This window comes from Dasypus novemcinctus, chromosome 19 (assembly GCF_030445035.2).
Source record: "Dasypus novemcinctus isolate mDasNov1 chromosome 19, mDasNov1.1.hap2, whole genome shotgun sequence".
Lineage (NCBI taxonomy): Eukaryota > Metazoa > Chordata > Mammalia > Cingulata > Dasypodidae > Dasypus > Dasypus novemcinctus.
Window position 1 is genome coordinate 32,103,800 of NC_080691.1, and position 23,228 is coordinate 32,127,027.

General features: G+C 46.7%; 1 protein-coding gene across 6 annotated transcripts in view; it reads left to right on the top strand.

Annotated features, from left to right (window-relative positions):
* The window catches only part of WSCD2 (WSC domain containing 2), a 348,664-nt gene that overhangs the window by 261,384 nt on the left and 64,052 nt on the right, over positions 1 to 23,228 (top strand). For all 6 annotated transcript variants that reach the window (XM_071209824.1, XM_071209825.1, XM_058281478.2 and 3 more), the window contains 2 exons: positions 6,725 to 7,659; positions 17,963 to 18,077. In XM_071209824.1, coding sequence (XP_071065925.1) covers positions 7,281 to 7,659; positions 17,963 to 18,077 — 494 coding nt within the window. In that variant the 5' untranslated portion in view covers positions 6,725 to 7,280. The remainder of the gene's footprint in view (positions 1 to 6,724; positions 7,660 to 17,962; positions 18,078 to 23,228) is intronic.

The following is a 23,228-nucleotide window of genomic DNA, read 5'->3' on the forward strand; positions in this document are numbered from 1 at the left end:
TTACCTTGCAAAACAGGAGGTACCAGAAAAAGTTAAATTCATTTGATACGTTATGGGTTGCATGGGAAATATTGTCAAATTGAAAGAGATTTTCTAATCTTTTGTAAGTTGAATTTGTATAAGTTAAGTGTTATTCATATAGCTATTTAGAAATGATATAGAATTACTAGAGATTTGGCAACATTCTCACTGTCAATAATAGGTCCTGATCCTAATCTTCATGATATTGGAGAACAGTATAATGTTATTAGTCATAATTTTATTTATTCTTTGGAAATACTATATGTCGCAAGAACAACCAAATCCTGCTAGGGACATTGTCTTACTCTGATGCTTCTCTAAAAGTACATGCAGCCCGCTACAGGTTAAAGCTTCAACTTCAACAAGGAGGGATTTTAAAAGAGAAGCAAATCTAATATATAGATTATGTTCTACCTGTTAATAAACAGAACCCTGACAAAAGTATAAAGGTGAGACAGAACAAAATTTCTGCTGTGGCCTATGGTTGATAACCTCAAAATAATTTAAATGTAAAATGTTTTTTTCCTAGAAATAGCCACATTCAGGAAATGTGAATAAGGGAATTAGGGTCTAGATTGTAAGTACATGTAGCACTAACATTTGTTTTGGGTTTTGGTTATTATTTCTAAATTTTAGGGTGCTTTGCTCCATATGTGTATGTGGAACTTTGAGGGTCTGTGTGGCCCCTGAGGCTCAGAGTTTTCCAGCTCTGGAAGTCCTGAAGGAGCAGCATTACCCCATACAGCAATTGTTGAAGAAGCTGAAAAAGGGATCAGGGGAAGATGGCAATGGCCTAAAAGGCAGAAAAAAAATGGAGAAAGAGCCAAAAGCTGTCTGAGAGACCTGCTATGGGGATCAGCAGACCAGACCAGTGCTACACAACAGCCAGGAGGGTGAGGGACAGAGAGAAAGAAGCTGAAATGACAAATGTGAATTACCAAGTCTCCATGGTGGTAGAAAGGGCTCCCCTCCCCCACCCCCAAGATATTAAGCCAGAGTAAAACCTCTGACTCACTGCAGCCAACTGAGAGGGGAACAGACATCCTTTCCATCAGCTGTTTCAAGGGAAAAGTGAGGGGAAATCAGGTTGCTTTTCTTCAGTGAATTTGGCCAGCAGAGCCTGCTTTGAATCTCCGATCTGGAGATTCAACACAGGAACACAAGAAAGCCTAGACTGAAACATCTCTGTGGAAAGGTGTGCTCACTAGCACCATCTGCTGGCCTGTCTGGAAATTGCATGGATAAAAACTGTGCTGTCTATATCCATCCCCTGGGAAAAAATCTGCACCCCAGTAGCAAATTCCTGGCCCAATTTTGAAACCTTGCACTGAGAAAATTTAAAGGCTGAGAATAAGTTGAACCGAATATTAAATAAGATCTGTGGGAAAAAAAATAGCAAGAGAGAGAGATTAGCCATGAGAGTAAATTCACCAACATATCAAGATGCCTAGGCATCAGCAAAAAATTACAACCCATACGAGGAAACAGGAAGAAATGGCTCAGCCAAAAGAACAAACCAAATAGCCTGAAGACATACAGGATTTAATATAATTAATCACTGATAATCACATAACTCTCCTAAATCACTTCAAAGAATTTAAGAAAAATAGGACTAAAGAAATAAAGGATATTAAGAAGACACTGGGAGTGCATGAAGAACAATTTGAAAGTCTGCAAAGAGAAGTAACAGACTTTATGAGAATGAAAGACATAATGGATGAGTTTAAAAATACATGAGGCACAGAAGAGCAGATATGAATTGCTTGAAGACAGAATTAGTGATTTTGAAGACAGAACATCTGAACTGGAAAAGACAGGAGAACAGAAAGAGAAGAAAATGGAAAAAAACAGAACAGAGTCTCAGGGAACTGAATGACAACATGAAACGCACAAACATTTGCATTATTGCTGTCCCAGAAGTAGAAAAGAACAGAAAAGGGGCAAAAAGAATATTTGAGGAAATAATGAACACTTCTCAACCCTTTTGAAGGACAATAATATCCATATCCAAGGATAGTGCACCCCAAACAGAATAAATCACAGTAGACCTACCCTGAGACACCTGCAATTCAGAATGACAAATATCAGAGGTAAAGAGGATTTTCAAAGCAGCAAGAGAAAAGCTAAGCATCACATGCAAGGGAAACTCAGTAAGATTAAGTGCCAGCCTCTCATCAGAAACCATGGAGGAAAGAAGGAAGTGGTATGATATATTTAAGGTACCGAAAGAGAAAAACTGCCAGTCAAGATTTCTGTATTCAGCAAAACTGCCCTTCAAAAGTGAAGGTAAGTTCAAAGTCTACGCAGACAAACAAAAACTGATAGAATATGTTACCAAAAGACCAGATTTGCAAGAGATACTAAAGAGGGGTGCTACAGCCTGAAAGGAAAAAACAAAGGAAAGAGATTTGGAGAAGAGTTTAGAAATGAATATTATTAGGAAGGGTAAACTAAAGGATAAACTAAAGGATAGGAAGATGCTGAAAAACAGCCAGCAAGCCACACGCCCCTCCCGGCCGCGTGGGAAGCCCAGGGCGGCAGGTGCTCTTGGGGGCATTTGTTCTCTGAAGGCGCCCGGTGCACACTGCAAACATGCTAGGAACTTTTGTTTGAAACGGTTTTGGACGTTTTGAAAAATGTTCTGGGTAAAAATGGACCCACCCACATCTTTTTGCAATGCGTGCCTTAAAGAAATGGAGAGCTGAAGGACAAAATGGATGACGTAAGTAATGCCTTTACAGTAATAACACTGAATGTTAATAGATCAAACTCCCCAATCAAAAGACATAGACTGATAGAATGGATTAAAAATAAATGAATTGTCTATATGTTGTCTACAAGAGACCCACCTCAGACATAAGGACACAACCAGGGTAAAAGTGAAAGACTGGAAAAAGATATTTCATGCAAATAGTAACCAAAAAAGAACTGGAGTAAACCAGATAAATGTAAAATAACAATATTATAGTATATGAACAATACTTACTCAGTACAACTGGCAAATTGTTTCTGTGATCAGTATTCTGTAATTTTTTTCATACAAAATAAACACTTGCTTTATTATTTCTAGAGAAGAGATATTTTTGGATACTTTTCTTTAACCCTTTCTTATGTATACTATTTAAATAAAATAATCTATCTGGATCAATAATGACTTAGCATGACTATAATTGAACAAGATTTTGAATTTTTCTGCCTCATAAAATTATGAGTTGGCAAATTATCTGCTATAATTCATTCCAATAAGATGTGACGAATTCTCAAATAGGAATTTGATTATCTAGAAAGAATTGTGGCTTAAATGGATATTAAATAACCAAACCAATAATTTATTTCATTCTTAGAGATTATGTCCAAGAGAGCTGTAGTATAAAAATTAGAATGTTATAATTAATTTCATATATTTGAATTGTTCACATTTATAAATGTTTTTTTGTAATTGATTACATTAAATCTAACCTGTCCTGGCACTCTCTTTTAAAATTCATGTTTCCTTTCGATCTATTTTTCTGTTTCTTTTACAATTTTACAATAAAGGACTTTTTAGCAGCTAAAAAACAGCCATCAATTATACACTTTGGATGGATCATATAGAATGTGAATATATCTCAATAAAATTGCTTAATGAACAAATAAATAATTTTGCAAGTATAGCCAGAAATAGCAGTTATATACAGCAGGAGAAACAGAGAGATTGAAAGGTAAGGAATTTTCTTGTTTGTGATGAATGCACAACTACATTTTTATACCAAATACCATTAACTGTACACTTTGGATAAATTGTGTGCTTTATTAATATGTATCAATTAAATTGACTTGTTTCAAAAAAGACTTCATTTGGGGATATGTATGGGGGTGATCTGGTAGGACCAAAGTGAATCAGAAGAGAGGGTAAAGGATGATATTGATGTATTTTAGGGCTTCAATTTCTATGACCAAAGAAGAAGAGAATTTATTATACAGTATCTGATTTAACTTGTCTGGTCAATTTCTTAGACACCCTAACTCAGTTTTATTTGACATGGAACTTAGAATAGGGAATAAGATCATTCTGTACAGGTTGATATAATATCCTGATGTATTTCAGAGTGTTTTGGATATAAAATAAAATGATATTTGCAATGTCGGGACTGGGGACAGAAAGCATGGAACTATTAAATTTTCCTGCCTGGGAGAGGGGCTCCCAATGTACTGAAATTGTAAATAAGAAACTTTGGAAGGTCTAAATCTAAGATCTCCTTCTTTTTAGAAAACAAAGTATCCCCATTTGAACATATAACAGGGAGAACTATGAAAATAAACTCTGGAATATTTGAGCCCTCCTCATAAAAGGAACTATGCTGAAAAGCCAAGCCCTTGACCCTGAAGCTGCATTTATGAAACTTATATCTGTCACGATGAAACTAAGTTTAATTATAATTAATGCCTAAGAGTCACCCCCTGAAGAAATAGCTCCTTGTTGCTCAATTGTGGTCTCTCTCTCTAAGCAAACTCTACAAATAAACTCACTACCTTTCCCTCTATGTGGGATGTGACTCCCAGGGATGAGTCTGCTTGGCATCAAAGGATTAATACCAAATTTTGGTCAGTGATGCTTTCAAAGAAGTCTCTTGATCAAAATGGGGAAATGTTAAAACAAAATCGTGTTCCTATGGCTAAGAGATTTCAAGTGGAGTTGGGAGGTCCTTCTGGAGCAGGCTCTTATGTGGTCTTGACCAGATGTCACAAGCTGCCATGGTGTGCAAAGCCTGAGCAGCAATGCTCTTGAAAACTCTAAGGACATCCACTCCCTAAAAACCAGCCACATGGCTACGTGGAATCAATAAGAGACCCAAGTTTGTGCCCCACCAGGGTACATATTCTTCTGTGTTTTGATAACCAGAAAACATGGCATAGACATTGCCTGTACAGATATCTAGACTCCTCTTTTGGTCTCCCAAGCCCTGACAAAAGCATTAGGCTTAATTTTTTTTTTTAAGATTTATTTATTTATTCTCCCCTCCCCCCATTGTTTGCAGTTTCTGTCTGTTCTCTGGGTCCATTTCCTGTATGCTCCCTGTACTGCTCATCTTCTCTTTAGGAGGCACAGGGAATGGAACCTGGGACCTCACAGGTGGGAGAGAGGTGCTCAATTGCTTGAGCCACTGCCACTCCCTGCTTTGTTGTGTCTCTCATTGTCTTTCCTCTTTGTGTCTCTTTGTTGCATCATCTTGTTGTGTCACCTCACCACACCTGCCTGTTGCACCAGCTCGCCTTCTCCAGGAGACACTGGGAACCAAACCCAGGACCTCCCATGTGGTAGGCGGAAGCTCAATCACTCAAGCCACATCTTCTTCCCTGTACTTAATTTTTGCTCATATATTTGCAACCATGGGATTTGCAGCCTCATGGGGGAAATTTGCCTATCATAAAGTAACTATATGTAACTTCACTCTGATCATAGAAAACTATCTCCATGGCCACAAGCATTGAATATCTGTGGAAACCCCATGAACCATTTACTTTTTAAAGATTTTGAAGAAGGCATCTTTAACACCCGGGTCAGAATGTTCCAATATGTAAACAAACCAAATTTATGTTTCTAGTCACAGAGCATGCTAGACCTCCATTTTAGGACCAAACATAACTGCAACAGAGCACGTTCCGTTTTACCCCATCTCTTCCATACTGGATTGACTCAGGTCATCTCACCCCACGCTTAGCCACTCCCTTAAGCCCACCTCCCCCAGATGGTATAAAACCCCAGCACCAATTTTGTTCAACAGACTGATGTGAGGTTTGCCAGTCTCCTTGCTGACCCAACACACAATAAACGCAAATAACACACTATCTTTTCTTGAAATCCTGGTGACTCAGTATTAGTTTCTGTGTGTGTCAGGCAAAAGCACCCTCTGGGCAGTATCAAGACCACAAGAGGGAGTGGGTATAGCTCTGTGGTTGAGCATCTGCTTTCCAGTACCTCCTTTAAAAAATGAAAAAGACCAGAAGGGAAAAGGGGCAGAGTCATAGTGGTTAGGAGCTTGAGTTTGGTTTTGGACAATCTGGGTTCTAATTCCAACTCCACCGTTTACCAGATGTGCAGCCTCAGGTTTCTTATCTGTAAAATGGGGGAAATATTACCTTTGATAGGAATGTGGAGGAGAACAAATGAAAGGATACATATAAAAGAGGGGATATAGATTTGATCTCTCCACTAGAATGCAAGTCCCATGAAAGCAGGGTCTTGGTGTCCCTGGTTCCTAGCCTTGTCACCATGACAGTGCCTGAAACATAATAGGTACTCACTAAATATTTATTGGGGTTAAAAAGGAATGAATTTGATCTGCTTTAGATTCATCCATGTCAATAAGGCAGTGCAGTAAGGAGCTAGAAAGTACCTTTTGGATTTAAAGTAACCCATGAATTATTATATAGTTGACAAATATATAGGAAATGTGGGACAAATTATCCCACATAAACCTGTGCTTGTCCAAGATAGCGTTTGTCCAAAGCTAGGGGCCAGTAGGATTCAAGCCCCCAATTTCCAGCTTGGCTTAATGAAAAGAGACAGTTTTTTAGAAGCCTTAGGCCTGGACTTCTACTCCCAGTGCACTTTGTCCCATTGGTGGCTCCTTCCCCTCTCCAAACTGCATCTCCCCTGGGGTCTGCTGAAGGACTCTTGGAGTTCTGTGCTTCTCACGCCTGTGTCTTGGCTGTTTTGCAGGTGGCCGCCCTGAGCCCCGATGCCTGACCGAATGGCAAGTCGCCCATTTCTGCCTCCACGAGGTGGACACACAGAGCTCGGTCCCCAGGTGGGGAAGAGACTAGGAAAAGCACCCTCAGTGAAATAATCCAGCCTTGGCAGGCCTGTGGAGCCAGGAGAAAAGGCCAAATGTGAACTGCCACTGCTGGTGACCCTCGAAATCCTACTCCAATTGAAAGAATATTTTCAAAGTAGTTTGAGAACTCTCTGAGGCGAAGAAAAGATGTAGAAAAACGGGACCAACTCCAGAGTGTCCTGTCCCTCAAAATCTATTTGTTTGTCCAAAGAAGGTCACCTGGACCTCAGGGCCAGTGGTGAGCTTTCTCCCTTCTCTTGGCCTTAGTGCTGGACTTCCCCATCCCCTCTGGTCCTGGTATCATCTTCACAGAGGAGATAAGATTGAAGACTCCCAGAAGTTCCAACTTCTGGGAACCAGAAGCTCCAACCAAGCCCCCCACTGGCCCCTCCTAATACCCCCAGGCAAAGCTCCAACGAGCCAGTCCGGAATGATCCCGCTATGGCCAAGCTGTGGCTCAAATTCCAGCGGTACTTCCGCCGGAGACCCCTGCGCTTCTTTACCTTCCTGGCACTCTACCTGACCGCCGGGAGCCTCGTCTTCCTTCACTCTGGCTTCGTGGGCCAGCCAGCCGTCTCCCAGAACCAGGCCAACCCTGCCATGGGTGTCCCTGCCGAGGGTGCTGAGCTGCCCTTCTTGGGTGACTTGCATCTGGGCAGAGGCTTCCGGGACCCTGGAGAAGCCTCCAGCATTGCACGCAGATATGGACCCTGGTTCAAGGGCAAGGACGGAAATGAGAGAGCCAAGCTGGGTGACTACGGGGGAGCCTGGAGCAGAGCCCTCAAGGGGAGAGCCATCCGGGAGAAAGAGGAGGAGCGAGGTAAGAGGGGAGAGCATCTGGGGAAGGGGGGCAGGCTGAGGAGAGGGGAGGGGAACAATGACAATATAAGAGCAGCCGGAAGTTACCAGTGTCTCCTAGCAACCAGCCATCATATAGCTATGACCATAGCTATAGAGTAGGTTTCCTTATTACCCGCATTTCACAGAGGAGAAAATTGAAGCTGATTGAGGTTAAGTAACTTGCCCAAGATCACACAGCTTGTGAAGAGCCAAGCTGGGATTCAAGCCCCAGGTCTGTCAGAGTTCAAAATCAGAGCCTCCCCCAGGGCCTTTGCCAGCCCTTGTTAAATACCTATGACAATAAATACAGCTGGCATTTATTGAGCACTTACTATGTGTCAGGCACTGTTCTAAGCACTTTACATATGGAATTAATGACTTCTCAAAACAACCCTGTGTGGTAGGTGGTATTATTCCCATTTGAAAGATGAGGAAACTGAGGCATTGCGAGGTGAAGTAATGGACAAGGTGACATAGCTAGCAAGTGGCACAGCTTCTGCTCCATCACACTCCTCTCAGCCCACCATGCTGGGTCCCGTGGTGATGGTTTTGGGGGCATCGTTACCCTGGGCATATTTCACTGTTTACTTAGCCTTCCACCATCAAAAGGGGCTTTTCTTTGTGAGCATCTTGCTTCATTTCATTTTCACTCCACATTGTGGGCTTGAACAAGGACCATGATCCTATTCCCAGTGAAGAGACGTGGACTGAGGTTGGAAGTGGTGGAGACACTTGCCTGAGGTACAAGGCAGCACTGGAGCTCAAGCCCATTCTATCTGGGCTGAATGCTGGACACTCTTTCTGACCCCACCAGAGTCTCTGAGGTCTGCTCATCTGAGCATTATCCCTGCCAGGAACCCACAACCCCTGCAATGCATGTGATTAACATAAATGGACATTTTTGGAAACCTGGCCAGATGTCTTGGGAGAATAAACCACCAGTTGGGGCAGAAGGAAAACTTCACTTGCCTTTGTGTTCCTTGCCACATGTCCAGCTTCCACTGTGATTCAGCTGATGGAAAACCCCTTCTCCTACCAGGGGAGGAAGTGGGATTAAAGGAGGGGCTCATCCTGGGGAGCACATTTCCCTGCCCCAGTCCCCCCGCTACCTCCTGTCTCAGGACCCATACAGCAGACCCTACCTTCAAACCCTCAGGAATTTCCTAGACTTCTGCCTCTTAAATAACCCAGTCTTCATAGGGAGGTGGTGGAGAAGGTGGGAGGTGGCAGAACAGGGGACTTGCATTCATGTCCCAACTCTACCCCAAACAACCACCTGGCCCGGGCAAGTGACTTCACCTCCTCACCCCTCAGTGCTGTCATCTGTAAAATGAGGGTAATGACCCATCCCCCTCCCACAGGCTGAGACAACTGTCATGAAAGCATCAGCCCAAAGCCTGATACATAGGTTCTTGGAGGTGTTGAGGAGATGCTCATTAAGTCTACCTGGGGAAGGAAGGCCACCTTGTAGGCACAAGGAAGTTTGCTGCATTTACGCTGTGGCTGATTTCCCAAGGTTTGACTTTACTCTTTACCTTCTCCACTCATCAAGCACCATCTCACTCAGGTCATGCCAAATTCCATCTTGTACTTTGAAGGCCCCACAGTTGTCACAAGCCTGTTTAAGATATGCTTCCCATAATGATTAAGACAAATTCCAGTCTCCCTAGCATGGACCACCTCTTCAGCCTCATCTTGTATCATCCCCTGCCATTTTGTTGTTACTTGAACACACCAAGTCTATTCCTACCTGCATTAGTCAGCCAAAGGGGTGCTGATGCAAAATCCCAGAAATCTGTTGGGTTTTATAAAGGGTAGTTAGTTCAGGTAGAAGCTTACAGCTGCCAGGCCCTAAAAAGGTACCATAAAAGGTACTTTCTCACCCAAAGTCATTTACCACATGTTGAGGAAGGTGGCAGGTGATATCTGCAAGGGTTCGGCCTTCCTCTTCCTCTTAAGACTTCTTCTATCAGCTATTGGCTAGGATAAGTCTCATCTCTTTCTGGGCTGAGCTGCAGCTGTAGGCTATCAGGCTCTCTCTCTTTCCGGGGCCTCTGCTGTGTTTACAAAGCTCTCTATTCTCCTGTGTATTTACTTCCCAGGGCTCCAGCATCAAAACTCAAACTCTCACCTCTGCTGTGGTGTTTTCTCTGTGAGTCCCCACGCATTAAGGGCGCAGGGACTCATGCTCTACTGACCTGGCCGAATCAAAGCTCTAATTTTAATTTAATCAAGTAAAAGTGAAACCTCTAGACTTTATACAATCAAAGGGGAACATACCCAGAGGAACAGACCAGTTTACAAACATAATACAATATCTGTTTTTGGGGTTCATAAACAATGCCAAAGTGCTACACCACCTAAGGATCCTTGTATATGCGGTCCCTTCCAGAGCACCCCAGATCTTTGCACGGCTCCCTTCCTCACTTCTTTCAGGGTTTAAGTAAAACTTTGCCTTCCCACAGATGTTTCCTCAGACTGACCTAACTAAAGTAGCACTACTTCCTACCTGGTCACAACCACATTTTTATTTATTTTTCATGTTGTTTTCATCACAGCACTTACACTCATCTGGAAACATCTTATGTGTTTTCCTCCGTGTCTGCCTCCCCCACTAGACTGTCAGCTCCATGAGGCAGGGATGTTGCTTGTCCTGCTTGCCTCTGTTCCCTCAGCCCTTAGGACAGCACCAGGGATAATGCTGGCACTCAGTACCTGCTTGGGGAATGGATGAATGATTGGATGGATGAATGAATGAAGGACTGTCCCTCCGCCTAGACTGCCTCTGCATGTGTACTCTCCTTAGGGAATTGTCCCCCACCCCCTCCAGGCTTGAGCAAATGCTCCTCCTCTATGCTCCCTAGCATGGCTCTTCTCTGCATGGTGATGCCTGGTTTCTTGGGGGCCCCTGGTAGAAGATGGATTCCTTGGGGCACAGTTGCTGCAAAACAACATCATCTCCCTTTGTTATGAGAATTGAATACCACTCATGCTACTGTTATTACTTTTGCCACTTCGTGAGCACCTATTTCAAGCCAGCCACTGTCCTACTTACTTTCCATATATTGTCTGAAAAGGATGTTATGAGTAAAATGCTTATCACATCTCATGACACATGATCATAGGTCACTGAAGAGTCGATGTCATTAATAGTAATAATAGCTACTATTTATCAAATGATCCCTATCTGCTAGGGGTCATGTGCTAAGCCATGCTGTGTTTTGTCATCTTATTTAGTTTTTGCAACTCTCTAAGTTCAGAACTATAATTATCCCATTTCTCAGATGGTAAAACTGAGACTCAGAAGTCACTTGCAGTGTGTAGTTTTTTGTTTTATGTATGTGTGTATGTGTGTTTTAAAACGGCTGCATCTTAAAGGAGAACCACCTTGTAATTAATAAAGCCTCTAGGGGTGGGGGATGCTCTGGTGCAACAGAGACCAGATCTCCAGTGGACGTGAGGGCTCTCCCAGAATCCTGAGACTGTCATCTTTGTAACCCACGCTGGCCACCAGAGAGGGATCCTGGAAACGGGGTGAAAAGCGCAGAGAGAAGCAGCAGCCCCTCACTCCTCCCGCCCCCACCCCGCTACCACTGTGGGGTGGCCACCCCCTTTTCCATCTGGGAGTTAAGGCACCCGGAAGGCCTGGCGGGGGCTCACGAGAGCCCAGGGCACCGTCAGCACCCCCCACCCCGCCGCTCTTGGCTGCAGCCCCTTACTCAGGAGGAAGGCGTCTTGCTCGGGGTCGCCACCCAGGAAGGGCTTCCCAGAGCCACAGGGGCTCAGGACGCAGCCTCTGTAGTCCCCGCGGCCTGGCCCTCAGGATGCCTTCCTGCCCGCAGCGCGCCTGGTACCTGTCGGGGGAGTAGACCTGGGCCTGCAGGTGGCAGTAGTACCAGGTGTCATACCCCTTCTGCGCCACGCCCCCAGGTGGCCTAAGGTCACAGGCAGGTTGGTCCCTGGAGACACAGAGCCTGCTCCCCCCGGGGTCGGCTGGCATCCCGGTGCAGGACCGCATCCTCCTTGGAGAGCCCCAGCTGGCTCGTGTGGACTGCGGCCTTGAGCAGCCTCTGCAGCAGGACGGGGTTCACTGCCCGAGCCTTCTCAGCAGCGGCTCCTCCTCCCACACCCCGTTCTCCAGCACCTGTGAGGCTTCTCCACTAAGTTTAAACTAAGGTTTAAAAACCAGGTCTGTATAATTCCAGAGCTTGTGAGCCTTCTCCTGTGTCACACTCACTCCTCACGCCTAGAAAATCTTATATACTTTATAAGATGAAAAGAGAAAAAGAAGAGAAAATAAAGACACCCCAAGCCCAGGGCTCTCAGCAGGCAGCCTTTGAAATCAGGTGGCGTTAATAAGAAATGCAAATCCAGCCTGTCCTTAATGAACTTATTCAGAGATCAGTGAAGAAAGACCACATATTAGATTAGCGCTAATACAAACGAGACACATCTCTGACCTGATGCTAAACACATTTGGTTTTCTTGGAAGCTGGAGAGGGTGCTGCCTGGTGCTGTGATGCGGGACTTACGCTACAAACAGTTCAGAGCCCATTACAGGCCAGGAGGGGGAGGGGTAGAAGCTGCACCCATGCTGGGCCGGGGCTAGGTGGGAAATCTCCTTTCCTGGGTGGGACCGGCACCTACAATTTGCCCGTTACCTTGCTAGGTCCTTTAGTTCACAACAGGCTTGTGAACACCTATGCTTTGAGCAGTCAAATCAGGGATCAAATCCCAGTTCTGCAACTTGCTGGCTTTGCAGCCTTGAGTAAGTCCTTTTACCTCTCTGAGCTTCATTTTTCTCCTTTAAATAAACAGATGTCTGCTGTGTTTATGACATGAGATAAATCGATTGTATACTCTACACACCAGGCACTGTTCTAAGCACTTCACATCTATTATGTTGCATACTGTTTATAGCATAGACATTGCTGGAGACTGAAGCATAGAAAGGTTCAGTAACTTGCCCAATATTATCCAGCTGGGGGAAGGAGGTAAAACAGTACCTTAACCCAGGTGGTTTGAGTCTCACACCTAACCTTAATCATTACATCACCCCACATCTGTGTACAGAGTGCTGAGCAAAGTCTGGCATGCCATAGGCACTTAATACAGGCCAACTGTTATTAATACCCTACTTTTCCAGGAGAAATCAGGTGCAGAGAGATGATTGACTTCCTTAAGGTCACAGCTGGTCCAGGGCAGAGCCAAGAGCCAACCCTGCTTTGACTTCAAAGCCTGTGCCATTTCTCTTTCCCTCAGATTCCAGGGTGTGCAGGGGAGAGGGGGCTGGGCATGAAGGAGGACGTGGGGGGATGTAGTCTGAAGTGGAGGAAATCAGGGACACCCCTGTCTCCTCCAGCTGAGGATGCAGTCACGGCTGGTTACCGAGGACCCCTGTGTGAGGGTCTGTGCTTGCAGATCCTACCTTCATTCCCACAACAGCTAGGAATAATTGAGCCCTGTTTTGTACGTGAAGCTCAGAGAAGTGAAACGATTTGCCCAGTGTCAGGCAGCTGCAACGTAGCAGCACAGGCTGATCCCCAAAGTCCTTGTTGGTAACCACTGAGCTATACTAATCTCTTCCTTAAAATACAGAATCCCCAGTTCCATTCATTCATTCACTCACTCATTCCATACTTGTTGAGAACCTGTGTGCCCAGCCCTGTGCTGGGAAGGGAGACACAGAAATGGTTCAAACACAGTTCTTCCCCCTGAGGAATATTCACAGCCTTTTGAGGGAAGACAAGTTAAAAGATAAATGTTATTTTCAAAAGATAACTTTTTTCTGATTATCAAAGTCCCACCTACTCATGTAGAAAAATTAGAATACATGGGAAAAAAGATGAACGTAAAGCCCAGAATTCCACCATCCAACAGCAGCCAGTTAACATGATTGGTGTATTGCCTCCTGTTAATTTGAACATATAGTACATCCTCCTCACCCCCAAAATAGTACTTTTTCATTTTCTTAAAAATCCTCTATAATGAGCCTAAATTATTTCCATAAGTAGAAAAATAATGCAGTGTTTGGAAAAGTATTTAGAAAAGTGTTATGATGGGACAAGCCAGGGGACCTGAGGACCCTGTGGGAGGGACCCCATTGAGTCAGAGTGGGTGTCGGGCTGGCTTCCTGGGCATGGAGATAGTAGAGCTGAGTCTGCAGTACCTGCAGGTCTTAACCAAAGTGAGAGGTGCATCCCTTCTGCCCCAGGGAGGCCTGGGCACGAGCAGGACGTTCCATTCCCTACACGGGGGTGGACAGCTGAAGGGACCATCCACCTTCCAGGGCAGTCAAGACATCCCCAGCAGGAGCATAGCCCTTTCCTGAGTCTCCACTCAAAGCCCCAGATGAGTCTTTCTTATGTTCAATCTTAAGATCCTGGGAAGTTTTTTTTCCTCATTTTTCATACCTCAGAGAGCTTAAGTAGTACCACAAGCCATGTGCAGTGCCAGACTCAGAATTCAAACACAGTTCCGTTGACTTCAAAAGTCTTCTCCCTCTGTACACCATCATGCCTCCTGTCTGTGAATTTATTCACAAGCAAAAAATAGAGAGGCATGCAAATTAATTCATGTTTAGCTACACTTGTAACAAATTACTTTTAAGAGCATAAAATTTTGTGAAAACAGATTAATGGAAGCAAAAGAAAGAAAAAAGGAAAGAAAAAATGCCTTCAGGAGGGCCCTTTCCAGCTGTGTGCACTCTCCCAGGCTCACCCATGGCTGCTTTCTGTGTTGGAGATAAATACACCAGCCAGTGTGATTTTGCCATTTCAGCAGTGTTGGGATCACTGCAGGGACGAGCAGATGGATTGTGTGAACCTGGCTGTTACTCTGTCCCAAGGGGCCTGTGATTTTAGCCCTGTTTTACATACCGACCTAACCCTCATTCCCAAGAGCTGCTGCTGCCACCCCAGGATGTGAAGGTGGGGTCCTGAGAAAATAACTGAAGAGAGGTTTAGTGGGTTGGCAGAAACCACACACTGCTGAGCTCTGCTGGCACAGGGAAGAAGTTGCCATTAGCCGTGACCTACACCGCAAGGTCAGCAGGAAAGGAATCACCAGACCTTGCCAGGGCTGGGGGGAGCCAACCTGACAGTTACATTCTGACCCACATTGCCCAGCCTGATAACCGGGCCATCTTGGGTGCTGAAGGACCATGTATCTCTTCCCCCTTCTGTTGAAATTGGGGGTCAGTTTGTTCATTCAGCAGGTCTTAAACACCTGTGGTGTGGGCCCTGCCTGGGGCCTGGCCTGCCAGGAGGATAGGGAGGGAGGGTGTAGTACAGCCTTTACCAGCCCAGGTTTGGGGCAGGGCAGCCTATGCTCAAACCCCAGCTCCTTTCCCAAGGGAGCCTCCTTTTCCCACTTTCCCCATGGGCTGGCATCCCTGGTGAGGATGGGGGTTCCCTCCACGAAGCTGGGGTTCAGCGAGGTGCAGGAAAGGGAGGGGCAGCTGTGGAGTGGACAGGCCTGGGCTTGGAATTGGTCTGAGACCCTCAGAGCTGGCTGGACTCAGGCACGTTCCTTAGCTTCTCCGAGCATCGGTGTGTAGTCGACGCTTCTTCAGTGGAAAAGGCCAAAACCCAACTCAAAGCAGCTGGAGCTAAGGAGAAGAAGGTATTGGTTGTGTCACCAAATGCAGAAGGGTGCGGGGTGGGATTACTTTTTAACTTTTTTTTGTAGTATATACAACTCAAAATTTCCCATTTTAAGTATATAATTATATACTTTCAAGTATAATTCAGTGGGATTAATTATATTCATAATATCTTGTTACTACCACCGATATCCATGACTCCCAACTTTCTCATCACCTCAAACAGGAAACCCTGTACCCATTAAGAAATAACTCTTTCTTCCCCTCCCCCATCCCAGCCCCTGGTGATTTGAAATTTGCTTATTCTAGATATTTCACATAAATGTGATCATACAGAATCTGTCTTTTTAGTGTTTGCTTCTTTAGTTCAGCATGAGGTTAGGGTTTGTCCATGCTGTAGCCTGTCTCAGAACTCCATTCCTTTTTACAGCTGAATATTACTCTTCTCTGTGTAGGTACCACATTTCATTTATCCATTCATCTGTTGATGGACACTGGGGTGGCTTCTTTCTTGTGCTGGACTGAATTTTAAAATGATTTGAGGCCTTCTCTCACTAACCCTCATGTCTGCGTGTCTCTGTCTTAGCTTGCTTCTTCTTCACAGACTGACTTTGGCTGTTGGTAGCTTTGGGCTTACAGAACGCCAGCATCAAAATGGGAAGGGAGCAGGTATAGCTCAGACTGAGCACCTTTTTGCATGTAGGAGGTCCCAGGTTCAATCCCCAATACCTCCTAAAAAGAAAAAGAAAAGTGAAGAAAAAAACAGATTTCTTTCTCCCAGCTTCAGTTTGTAAAAATCCAAGGCATACATCATGCACCCTTCCCCAGACCAAGCACTATGACTCATGGGATAAACAGTAGGACCAGACCTACCAACGTCAGCATCTCCCATGTCACCAGAGCAGGGAAAGTCTGTTGTCAGAAAAATAGGATGGGCGGGGGCGGGGGAGGGGTGCTATGAAGACACAAGCAGTGCCCAGCACAGTCCATTCCCTCACTTCACAGTCAACGCTCATATCTGTTTGGATACACACTCTCATTCCCGTTCATTTGATTTTCTCCTCATCTAACATAATCTGCTGTGATGTAGCCAAAATGCACCAGCCTTCATCCCAAGGTGAGACACCCCCAAAGTCAAACCACATCCAACTCCAAACCCAGCTTGTCTGGAGCATGAGTCTTCCCGCCAGGTCTCGGGATGGCTCTTTATGATCCTGAAGTCCATGGGCCAAGAGGAAGTAGAATTGCCCCAAGATACCCAGGGTAAAGTGATGGGGGGACAGACTTGGGTTTAAATTGTGAGACAATTACAAACGGTGGAAACTAAGGCAGAAGACTTAGCTTCTAAATTCCATTTAGAAAAGAGGAGGAACCGAAATAACCTGAGTAGTTACCAGCCAGCACATACACCACAGCCAAAATAAGATTCACGTCCAACACCAATCCATGTAAAGTTTGCTCCGGCCAATTTCCTCGTCTATAAAATGGGTTAATAAGGTTGTGGGGATTGAATTTTTTTTCAAATGTAGCATGATCCATAGCAAAGTAGTTGGCACATAGCAGGTGTTCAGTATATGGTAGTTTTGTCTCTTTTGCTTTCGCTCTCTCTCTCTCACACACACACAAAATCTGTTGATCTGATCACAACATCCCATTCTGCCCAAATAAACCAACTGTCCCTTTCCTTTCCCTCCCTCTCTCCCTTCCTCTCTCCTTCATTCCCTCCTTCCTACTCCCTCTTCTTCTTCCCGCCACCCATACTTCGACCCTCAGTCCAGCTGTGAACTATTGAGCTAAATCGTGCGAAGCCCATGACATTTCTCGTCCCAAGCGGAGGCATGAAGAGTGACCTTGCCCCCAGTCACTGGGCCGTAGTTCCATCTGATGGGAAGAGCACATGTTGTGGACAAGGACAAGACATGGGCTTCTCCAGAGGTGCCAACTTCTAAAGTGCCCACTCCAGGGACGGGGATGTTTCTTTTGAAGATAAACTGTTCTTAGTGGCCCAGATCATTAATGAAAGAAATGGAAGGGATCAGGGTCAAGGCACGCCTCTAGAGGGGCTGACAAATCTTGCACTTGCCAGGGTGGCCTGGAGGGGCCACCGTTGCTCAGTAATGAGCCCACATCCTCTGCTGGACCTGCAGCCTTGCGTGTGAGGCCACGGCCTAGCCAGGGACACTGATCAAATGGTATTTAGTATTTTTTACTAAGGGTTCCTTATGAGACCATTTAAATCTAAGGGCTGACTGGATCCCTTGTCCCATGCCAGTTATTTCCAGATGGAGCAGTAGAAAGAATGCTAGCTTTTGGATCCCACAGACCTGGGTTCTAGGAAAACAAGTTTTCCTTGTTGCCTAGGGATAACCTTGGCTTGGGTTTTGGATGCCCAGTTGTCACCAATAGAGCCTGGGGCTATCATGCTGCCCACAGAAGAAGGGTCCCCTCCTGCTCTGTTGCCTCCAGGCCCTCAGTCTTACCCATTATATTCCACTTCCATTAGCTCAGACAGGTCCTACCAAGCCCACGAATTTCAGTCTGTCTTGTTTCTGGCTTTGGAAGGAGTTGGTACCCAAAAGTCACCAAGGCCAAATAGCCAGGATTACACTGGCGAGGCTTCTTCCTGCACCTCTTTAAGCTTTGTCCCCAACCACATCTGACTTTTCTTCTTTCTCCAAAGCCAAGTACGTCGGCTGCTACCTGGATGACACCCAGAGCCGGGCCCTGCGAGGTGTGTCCTTTTTCGACTACAAAAAGATGACCGTCTTCCGTTGCCAGGACAACTGTGCTGAACGGTAGGGTCCTAATGTCCCAAGCTTTGTTCATTTCAGACCCCTTCCTTCTTGGGTTTCCTGACTATGGTGTTCTTTGCTTTTCTATGGAAGGGTGAATGTGAGCACATGACCACAAGTGATGCAACATTGTGCATGTGTGTGTACATGTGAGCATGCACACATGTACAAATGAAAGTGGGCAGGACTGGGCATTGGCCCATGGGAATGTGTGACTGTGCAGTTTTGTGAGATTGTACCTGGGAGTGAGTTAGTAGTTTATGGGAGTGTTGCCAGTGTGTAGGGTAGCTGGCTAAGTTTGGGAGATTAATGCCAATATGTAATTATTTTTAAATAACAGCATCTGTGTGGAAATGGATCTTTGTGAATGTGTGCAAGTCCAGAATCCTGTTTGTGTATGCAAGTGTCTGTGATTGTGTTGCTGAATGTGTGGTACTGTGTTGAGTGTGCAAGGCTGTTAGGAAAAGCACAGTTGGGTGTACACGTGCCTGCAGGTGTGAGCTTGTGAGCAACAGGTTGGTGAGACAACAAGATGAATGGTGAGCTGGGGGCTCAGGTGTTGGGAGGTTCCATGGATTCTCAGCAGCCCCCTGCTTTTCTCCCAAGTTGCACTCAACTGTCCAGACAGCACCTGAATCTGAGATGTTGTTCTTGACTAAAGCACGCTTCAGCAGGGAGGGAGATGACTTGCCAAGACTAGACAAGGCCCCCCAGGACTGATGATCAGGGACGGGACCCTCGGTCCAGGCCTGGGCTGCAGGAGCCCAGGATCGGTGCCCTGTGAGCACCTTGGGGCTGAGCTGATCTCCCCTTGCCTCACGGGTTCCCTCCTGCCCCTGGGCACCTTGGCCTTGAGATGGCTCCTGCAGAGGCCTCTTAAGATCCCAACCAGCTGCCTCTGAACTCTGCAAGCTCTGCTGAGCTCAGCTGTGCAGCTGGTGTAGAGATACTCTGGGAAATGAGCAAGTGGATGGCAAGGGAGGGACTCTTCTCTGTTCCTGATTAGAAAAGTTTCCCTTCTAATCTAATGCCTGAGGAGCCCCCCATTAAAGTCATGAGCCCAGGGCCACCTCCACTTTGGGAAAGACTCTGAGTCCTTGGTGATGCCAATTCATTCATTTATTTGTCAAACTATGGTGAGACAGAGATGAATTCCACACCACCCCTGTCCTCAGGAAGCTCACAGCCTGGAAGGGAGACGAATAACAGGAAAAGTCAACATGGTGAGATGAGGGTTGAGCTGGAATAACCACAGACAGTGTAGATGTGCAGAAGAGTCCCCTGACCACCTGGGTGTCAAGAAGGCACTTCAGAGGAGGTGCAGGCAAGGTGAGCTTGGAAGATGAGTAGTGTCTGTTCGTGGAATTCAATGTGGTGCAGCGACTCTTGGCTGCCCATGTATGCTGGACCCGATTCCAGTAACTGGAAATACAGAGATGGGTCAGCCACAGCCCCTGCCCACAGGGCCTCCCAGTCTCGTTGGGAAGACAGAGGCATGGCCAGCTGTGGACAAGAGCATGTATACATGACTTACACTTCTTGAGCATTTGCTATCTGCCAGGCACTGTTCTAAGTGCTTTGCAAATGTGTTTAATTTTTACAACCTGTAAGCACAAACTGTTATGATCCCCATCCCACTTCTCCAGATATGGAGAAGGAAAGTGCTGGGCTGGGAATGCCTTCCAGAGTTCAAGGGGATGGGGAAGGTGGGAGGAACGGTGTGCTCCACATGGGTGGCTCTGCAAGAGTACAAAGGGGAGAACTTGAGCCAGGTTTTGGCGAATGAGAAGTTTTCTAGGTGGTCACAGTAGGGCAGTACTAAAGCATACTCAAAGGCTAGAACTCCTGAAATATCCTGAAATACTCAGGGGCCTCAGGTAGGCAGTATAGGGGTACACAGAGGTTCCAAGGAGAGGGGAAGTGGCAGAGCTGGTTGAAGCCCACCAACCAGGATCTTGAATGCCAACTAAAGCATCTGGATGTGTCCTTGAGGATAATAGGGAGTCACTGGAGAGATGAGGGGAACAGTCTACATTCACTCAACAAATATTTATTAAACACATATCATATGCCTTGTCCAGGTTTTATCCCAGAATATGGAAGGGAACAAGAGCCATAGGGTCACACTGTTCTTATGGAATTTATATTCTAGAGCAGAAACACTATTTACAAATTAAACAAATACTTTCAAAAAGGAGAAGAGCTATAAGAAAATACAGCAGATGAATGGGATAGAGCCTGGAATGAGGGCTAACAGATAGCATGGTCAGGGAAGGCTTCTCGGAGGAGGTGACTGCTTTCCCACTCGGGAGGCAGGAAGGACAGAACCACGTGAACAGCAGAGATAGCATGTTCAAGGCAGAGGGGACAGCACGGTTGAGGCAGGGATGAGGTTCTCAGTGTGACTCTAGCAGAGTTGGCAGAGGGAGGAATGGGGGGAGCTGAGGGAGGAGAGGAGGTGGTGGTGGGGACAGGGGACCAGACCGAAGGCAGCACTGCTAAACTAGAACAGGCGTCAGACTCCCCTGGAGGCTTTCAGAAAGGCAGCAGCTGGGCCCCACCCCAGAGGTTCAGGTTCAGCAGGTCTGAGGTGCGGCCCAAGAATCGGCATTTCTAACACACTCCCAGCCAGCAGTGCCACAGACTGAGCCCCGCACGCTGGTGTTCTAACCCGGGTGCACATTAGAATCACCTGGCACATCAAGCACTCTCGATGCCCACCCCCACCCAGACCAATTAATTAGGCTCTGGTGGAGAGACCCAGGCAGGCGTTGGCATTTTTAAAACGAGCCCCGGTGATTTCAGTGTGCATCTGGGGTACAGAACCACTGATGAAGGTTCTGGGGCCAGGCTCGCCCACCGGAGGTTTTCCTCAGTGCAGGGGAAGCCACTGGAGGGTTTGAAGTATTGGGGAGATATGATCTGTTTTATTTGCTTGTTAGTCTCTTGTTCATTTTTTATTCTGGTAACACATATACAACTCAAATCTCACGTTAGCCCCTTTTCAGTGTACAGTTTAATAATATTAATTACATTCACAATATTGTGCTGCGGCCACCAATATCCATTACCTGCTTAAACTTCTTAAATGTCCTCCTGGCTGCTGGTGTGGAGGATAGATTTTCAGGGGTGAAGATGACAGCAGGCAGATCACCTTCCACCCCACCCCAAAAGTCTGGGGTCCTTTCAGGGACTCTTGGCTCAGCCTGAGGATTTTGAGTCTGCCTCCCTTTTCCTTTCTTTGCTGTGTAACAAATTATCCTGAAGTCAGCATCCTAACACAACGAGTATTTATTGTCTCGTGCAGTTTGGTGTCCAGAATTTGGAAGCAGAAGTAGCTGGGTGATTCTGCCTCCAGCCTCTAAAGAGAGCAGCAGGGGCTGCAGTTTTCTGAGGGCAGGACAGACGTTCACTCCCACAGCTGTTACTAGTGACCCCAGTTTCTCACCACATGGACCTCTCCATTTGGCTGCAGAGTGAGCAAGGACAGAGCTGCAAAGCATGGTGTGACCTTATCTTAGTGTCACGTTCCATCTCTTCCATCATATTCTGTTCCTTAGAAGTGAGCCACCGAGTCCAGTCCACACTCCAGGAGAGGCAAATTAAGCTCCACCTGGGAAGGAAGGAGAACCAAAGAATTTTTGGACTTGCTTAAAAACCCCCACACCTTCCAACCTGTGACGCCCCTTGGCATAATTGTCCTTTCCCTGACCCAGCAGCCACTGAACTCCATTCTGGGTGAGCCTGCCCCTGCTCAGGTCTCCTCCCTTCACCTTCCTTCTTCCTCCCTCTGAGTAGTGGCTGTCTCTTGCTTTGGAATTGGTAATACCGTCTGGGCTCTTCTGCTTGGGAAGGGCTTCTGCTTGTATAGGAGGAGCCTCAAGGATACCCAAAAACCAGGGCTTGAGGGAGACACAGAGGGAAGGAGGAGGCCTGTCCACCCCAGGGTTTCGGTGACATTCAAGCACCGAGATGCCTGGTTATTTCAGCTGTTTTTGTCACATCTGCCCAGGTGAGCGAGTGGGGAGGGCAAAGCCAGGTGCCGTCCCGAGTGGCTTGGGGAGGCAGCCAGCACCAGGCAGTCCAGCCCGAGGACACCGGCTGACAGATCCCAGAGGTTCATCTTGCAAGACCTGTGCTTTTCAACCTGCTCCCAGGAGCCCTAGCGTTCTGGAGAATGCCCCAGAGACCTCCGTGGTTGAGGGGGTGGTTCACAGGTGGTGCTACTCCCCCTGCCTTCCCTACTGTCAGAGCAAGCCTTGCCCTTTCCATCTGCTCGCAGAGTGGAGATCCGTTAAGAGTCCTTTTCAGGGAAGGATGCCATGATCATGAAAAAAACTTTGAAAACCCTGTGGCGCCTGGGTGATTCCAGCAGCAGGGTGGGTTTTTTTAGGGGGAGACATTTTTTATTTGGCTGGGTATGTGACCTCAGTTTTGCCTTCTTCCAAAGGGGTACAGGTGTCCCTGACTCCTTGAGCTCCCCAGCCCTCCTCCCGTCACCTCAAGTCCTCTCAACTCAAAAGACAAGGAAGCATCATTTCTGGATGATGTTTCCTACAATAAAGGAATCTCTCGGGCCTCCAGCTTGGGAGGAGCAAGAGTGGGTGGGGAGCCAGGATCTGGTGTGTGTGTGTGTGTGTGTGTGTGTGTGTGCTTGTAAGGGGTGCACATGTGTGTGTGGTTAAGTGTACCATGTGGCTGAAGGTGTGCTCAGGTGGGTGTGTGTGTGACCAGAGCCCACCAATGTGGGAGGGGTAGAGCAGGTGGAAGATATCAGGTGGGGATGAAGGCAGGTGGGGGAGCGCCCCTAGAAGCTGCCCTTCCCTGTGGCATGTCACTGTTCCCCTGGGCCTTGTCGAACCCCCCCCCCCCATGGTCTCCCTATGCCCAGCAAAGGCTCCCCAACCCTTGAAGCATCCTGGCCCAAAGATCTTGAGTGTCCATGCCCCCCCAGGAACTCCCTGTCCCCCATATCCTCTGGAGTCTCCCACTCCCCAGGAGGCCCCTGTCCACCAGGTCTCCACGTTTAATGGTCTCCTGTCCCAGGGTCTCCCTGTCCCCGGCCCCCATCTCCCCTGGGGTCTCCCTGTCCTCTGGAACCCTCCCATTGCCCTCTATGTGGACGAGTCTCTGGCCTGGGGTCTCCCCATGGCG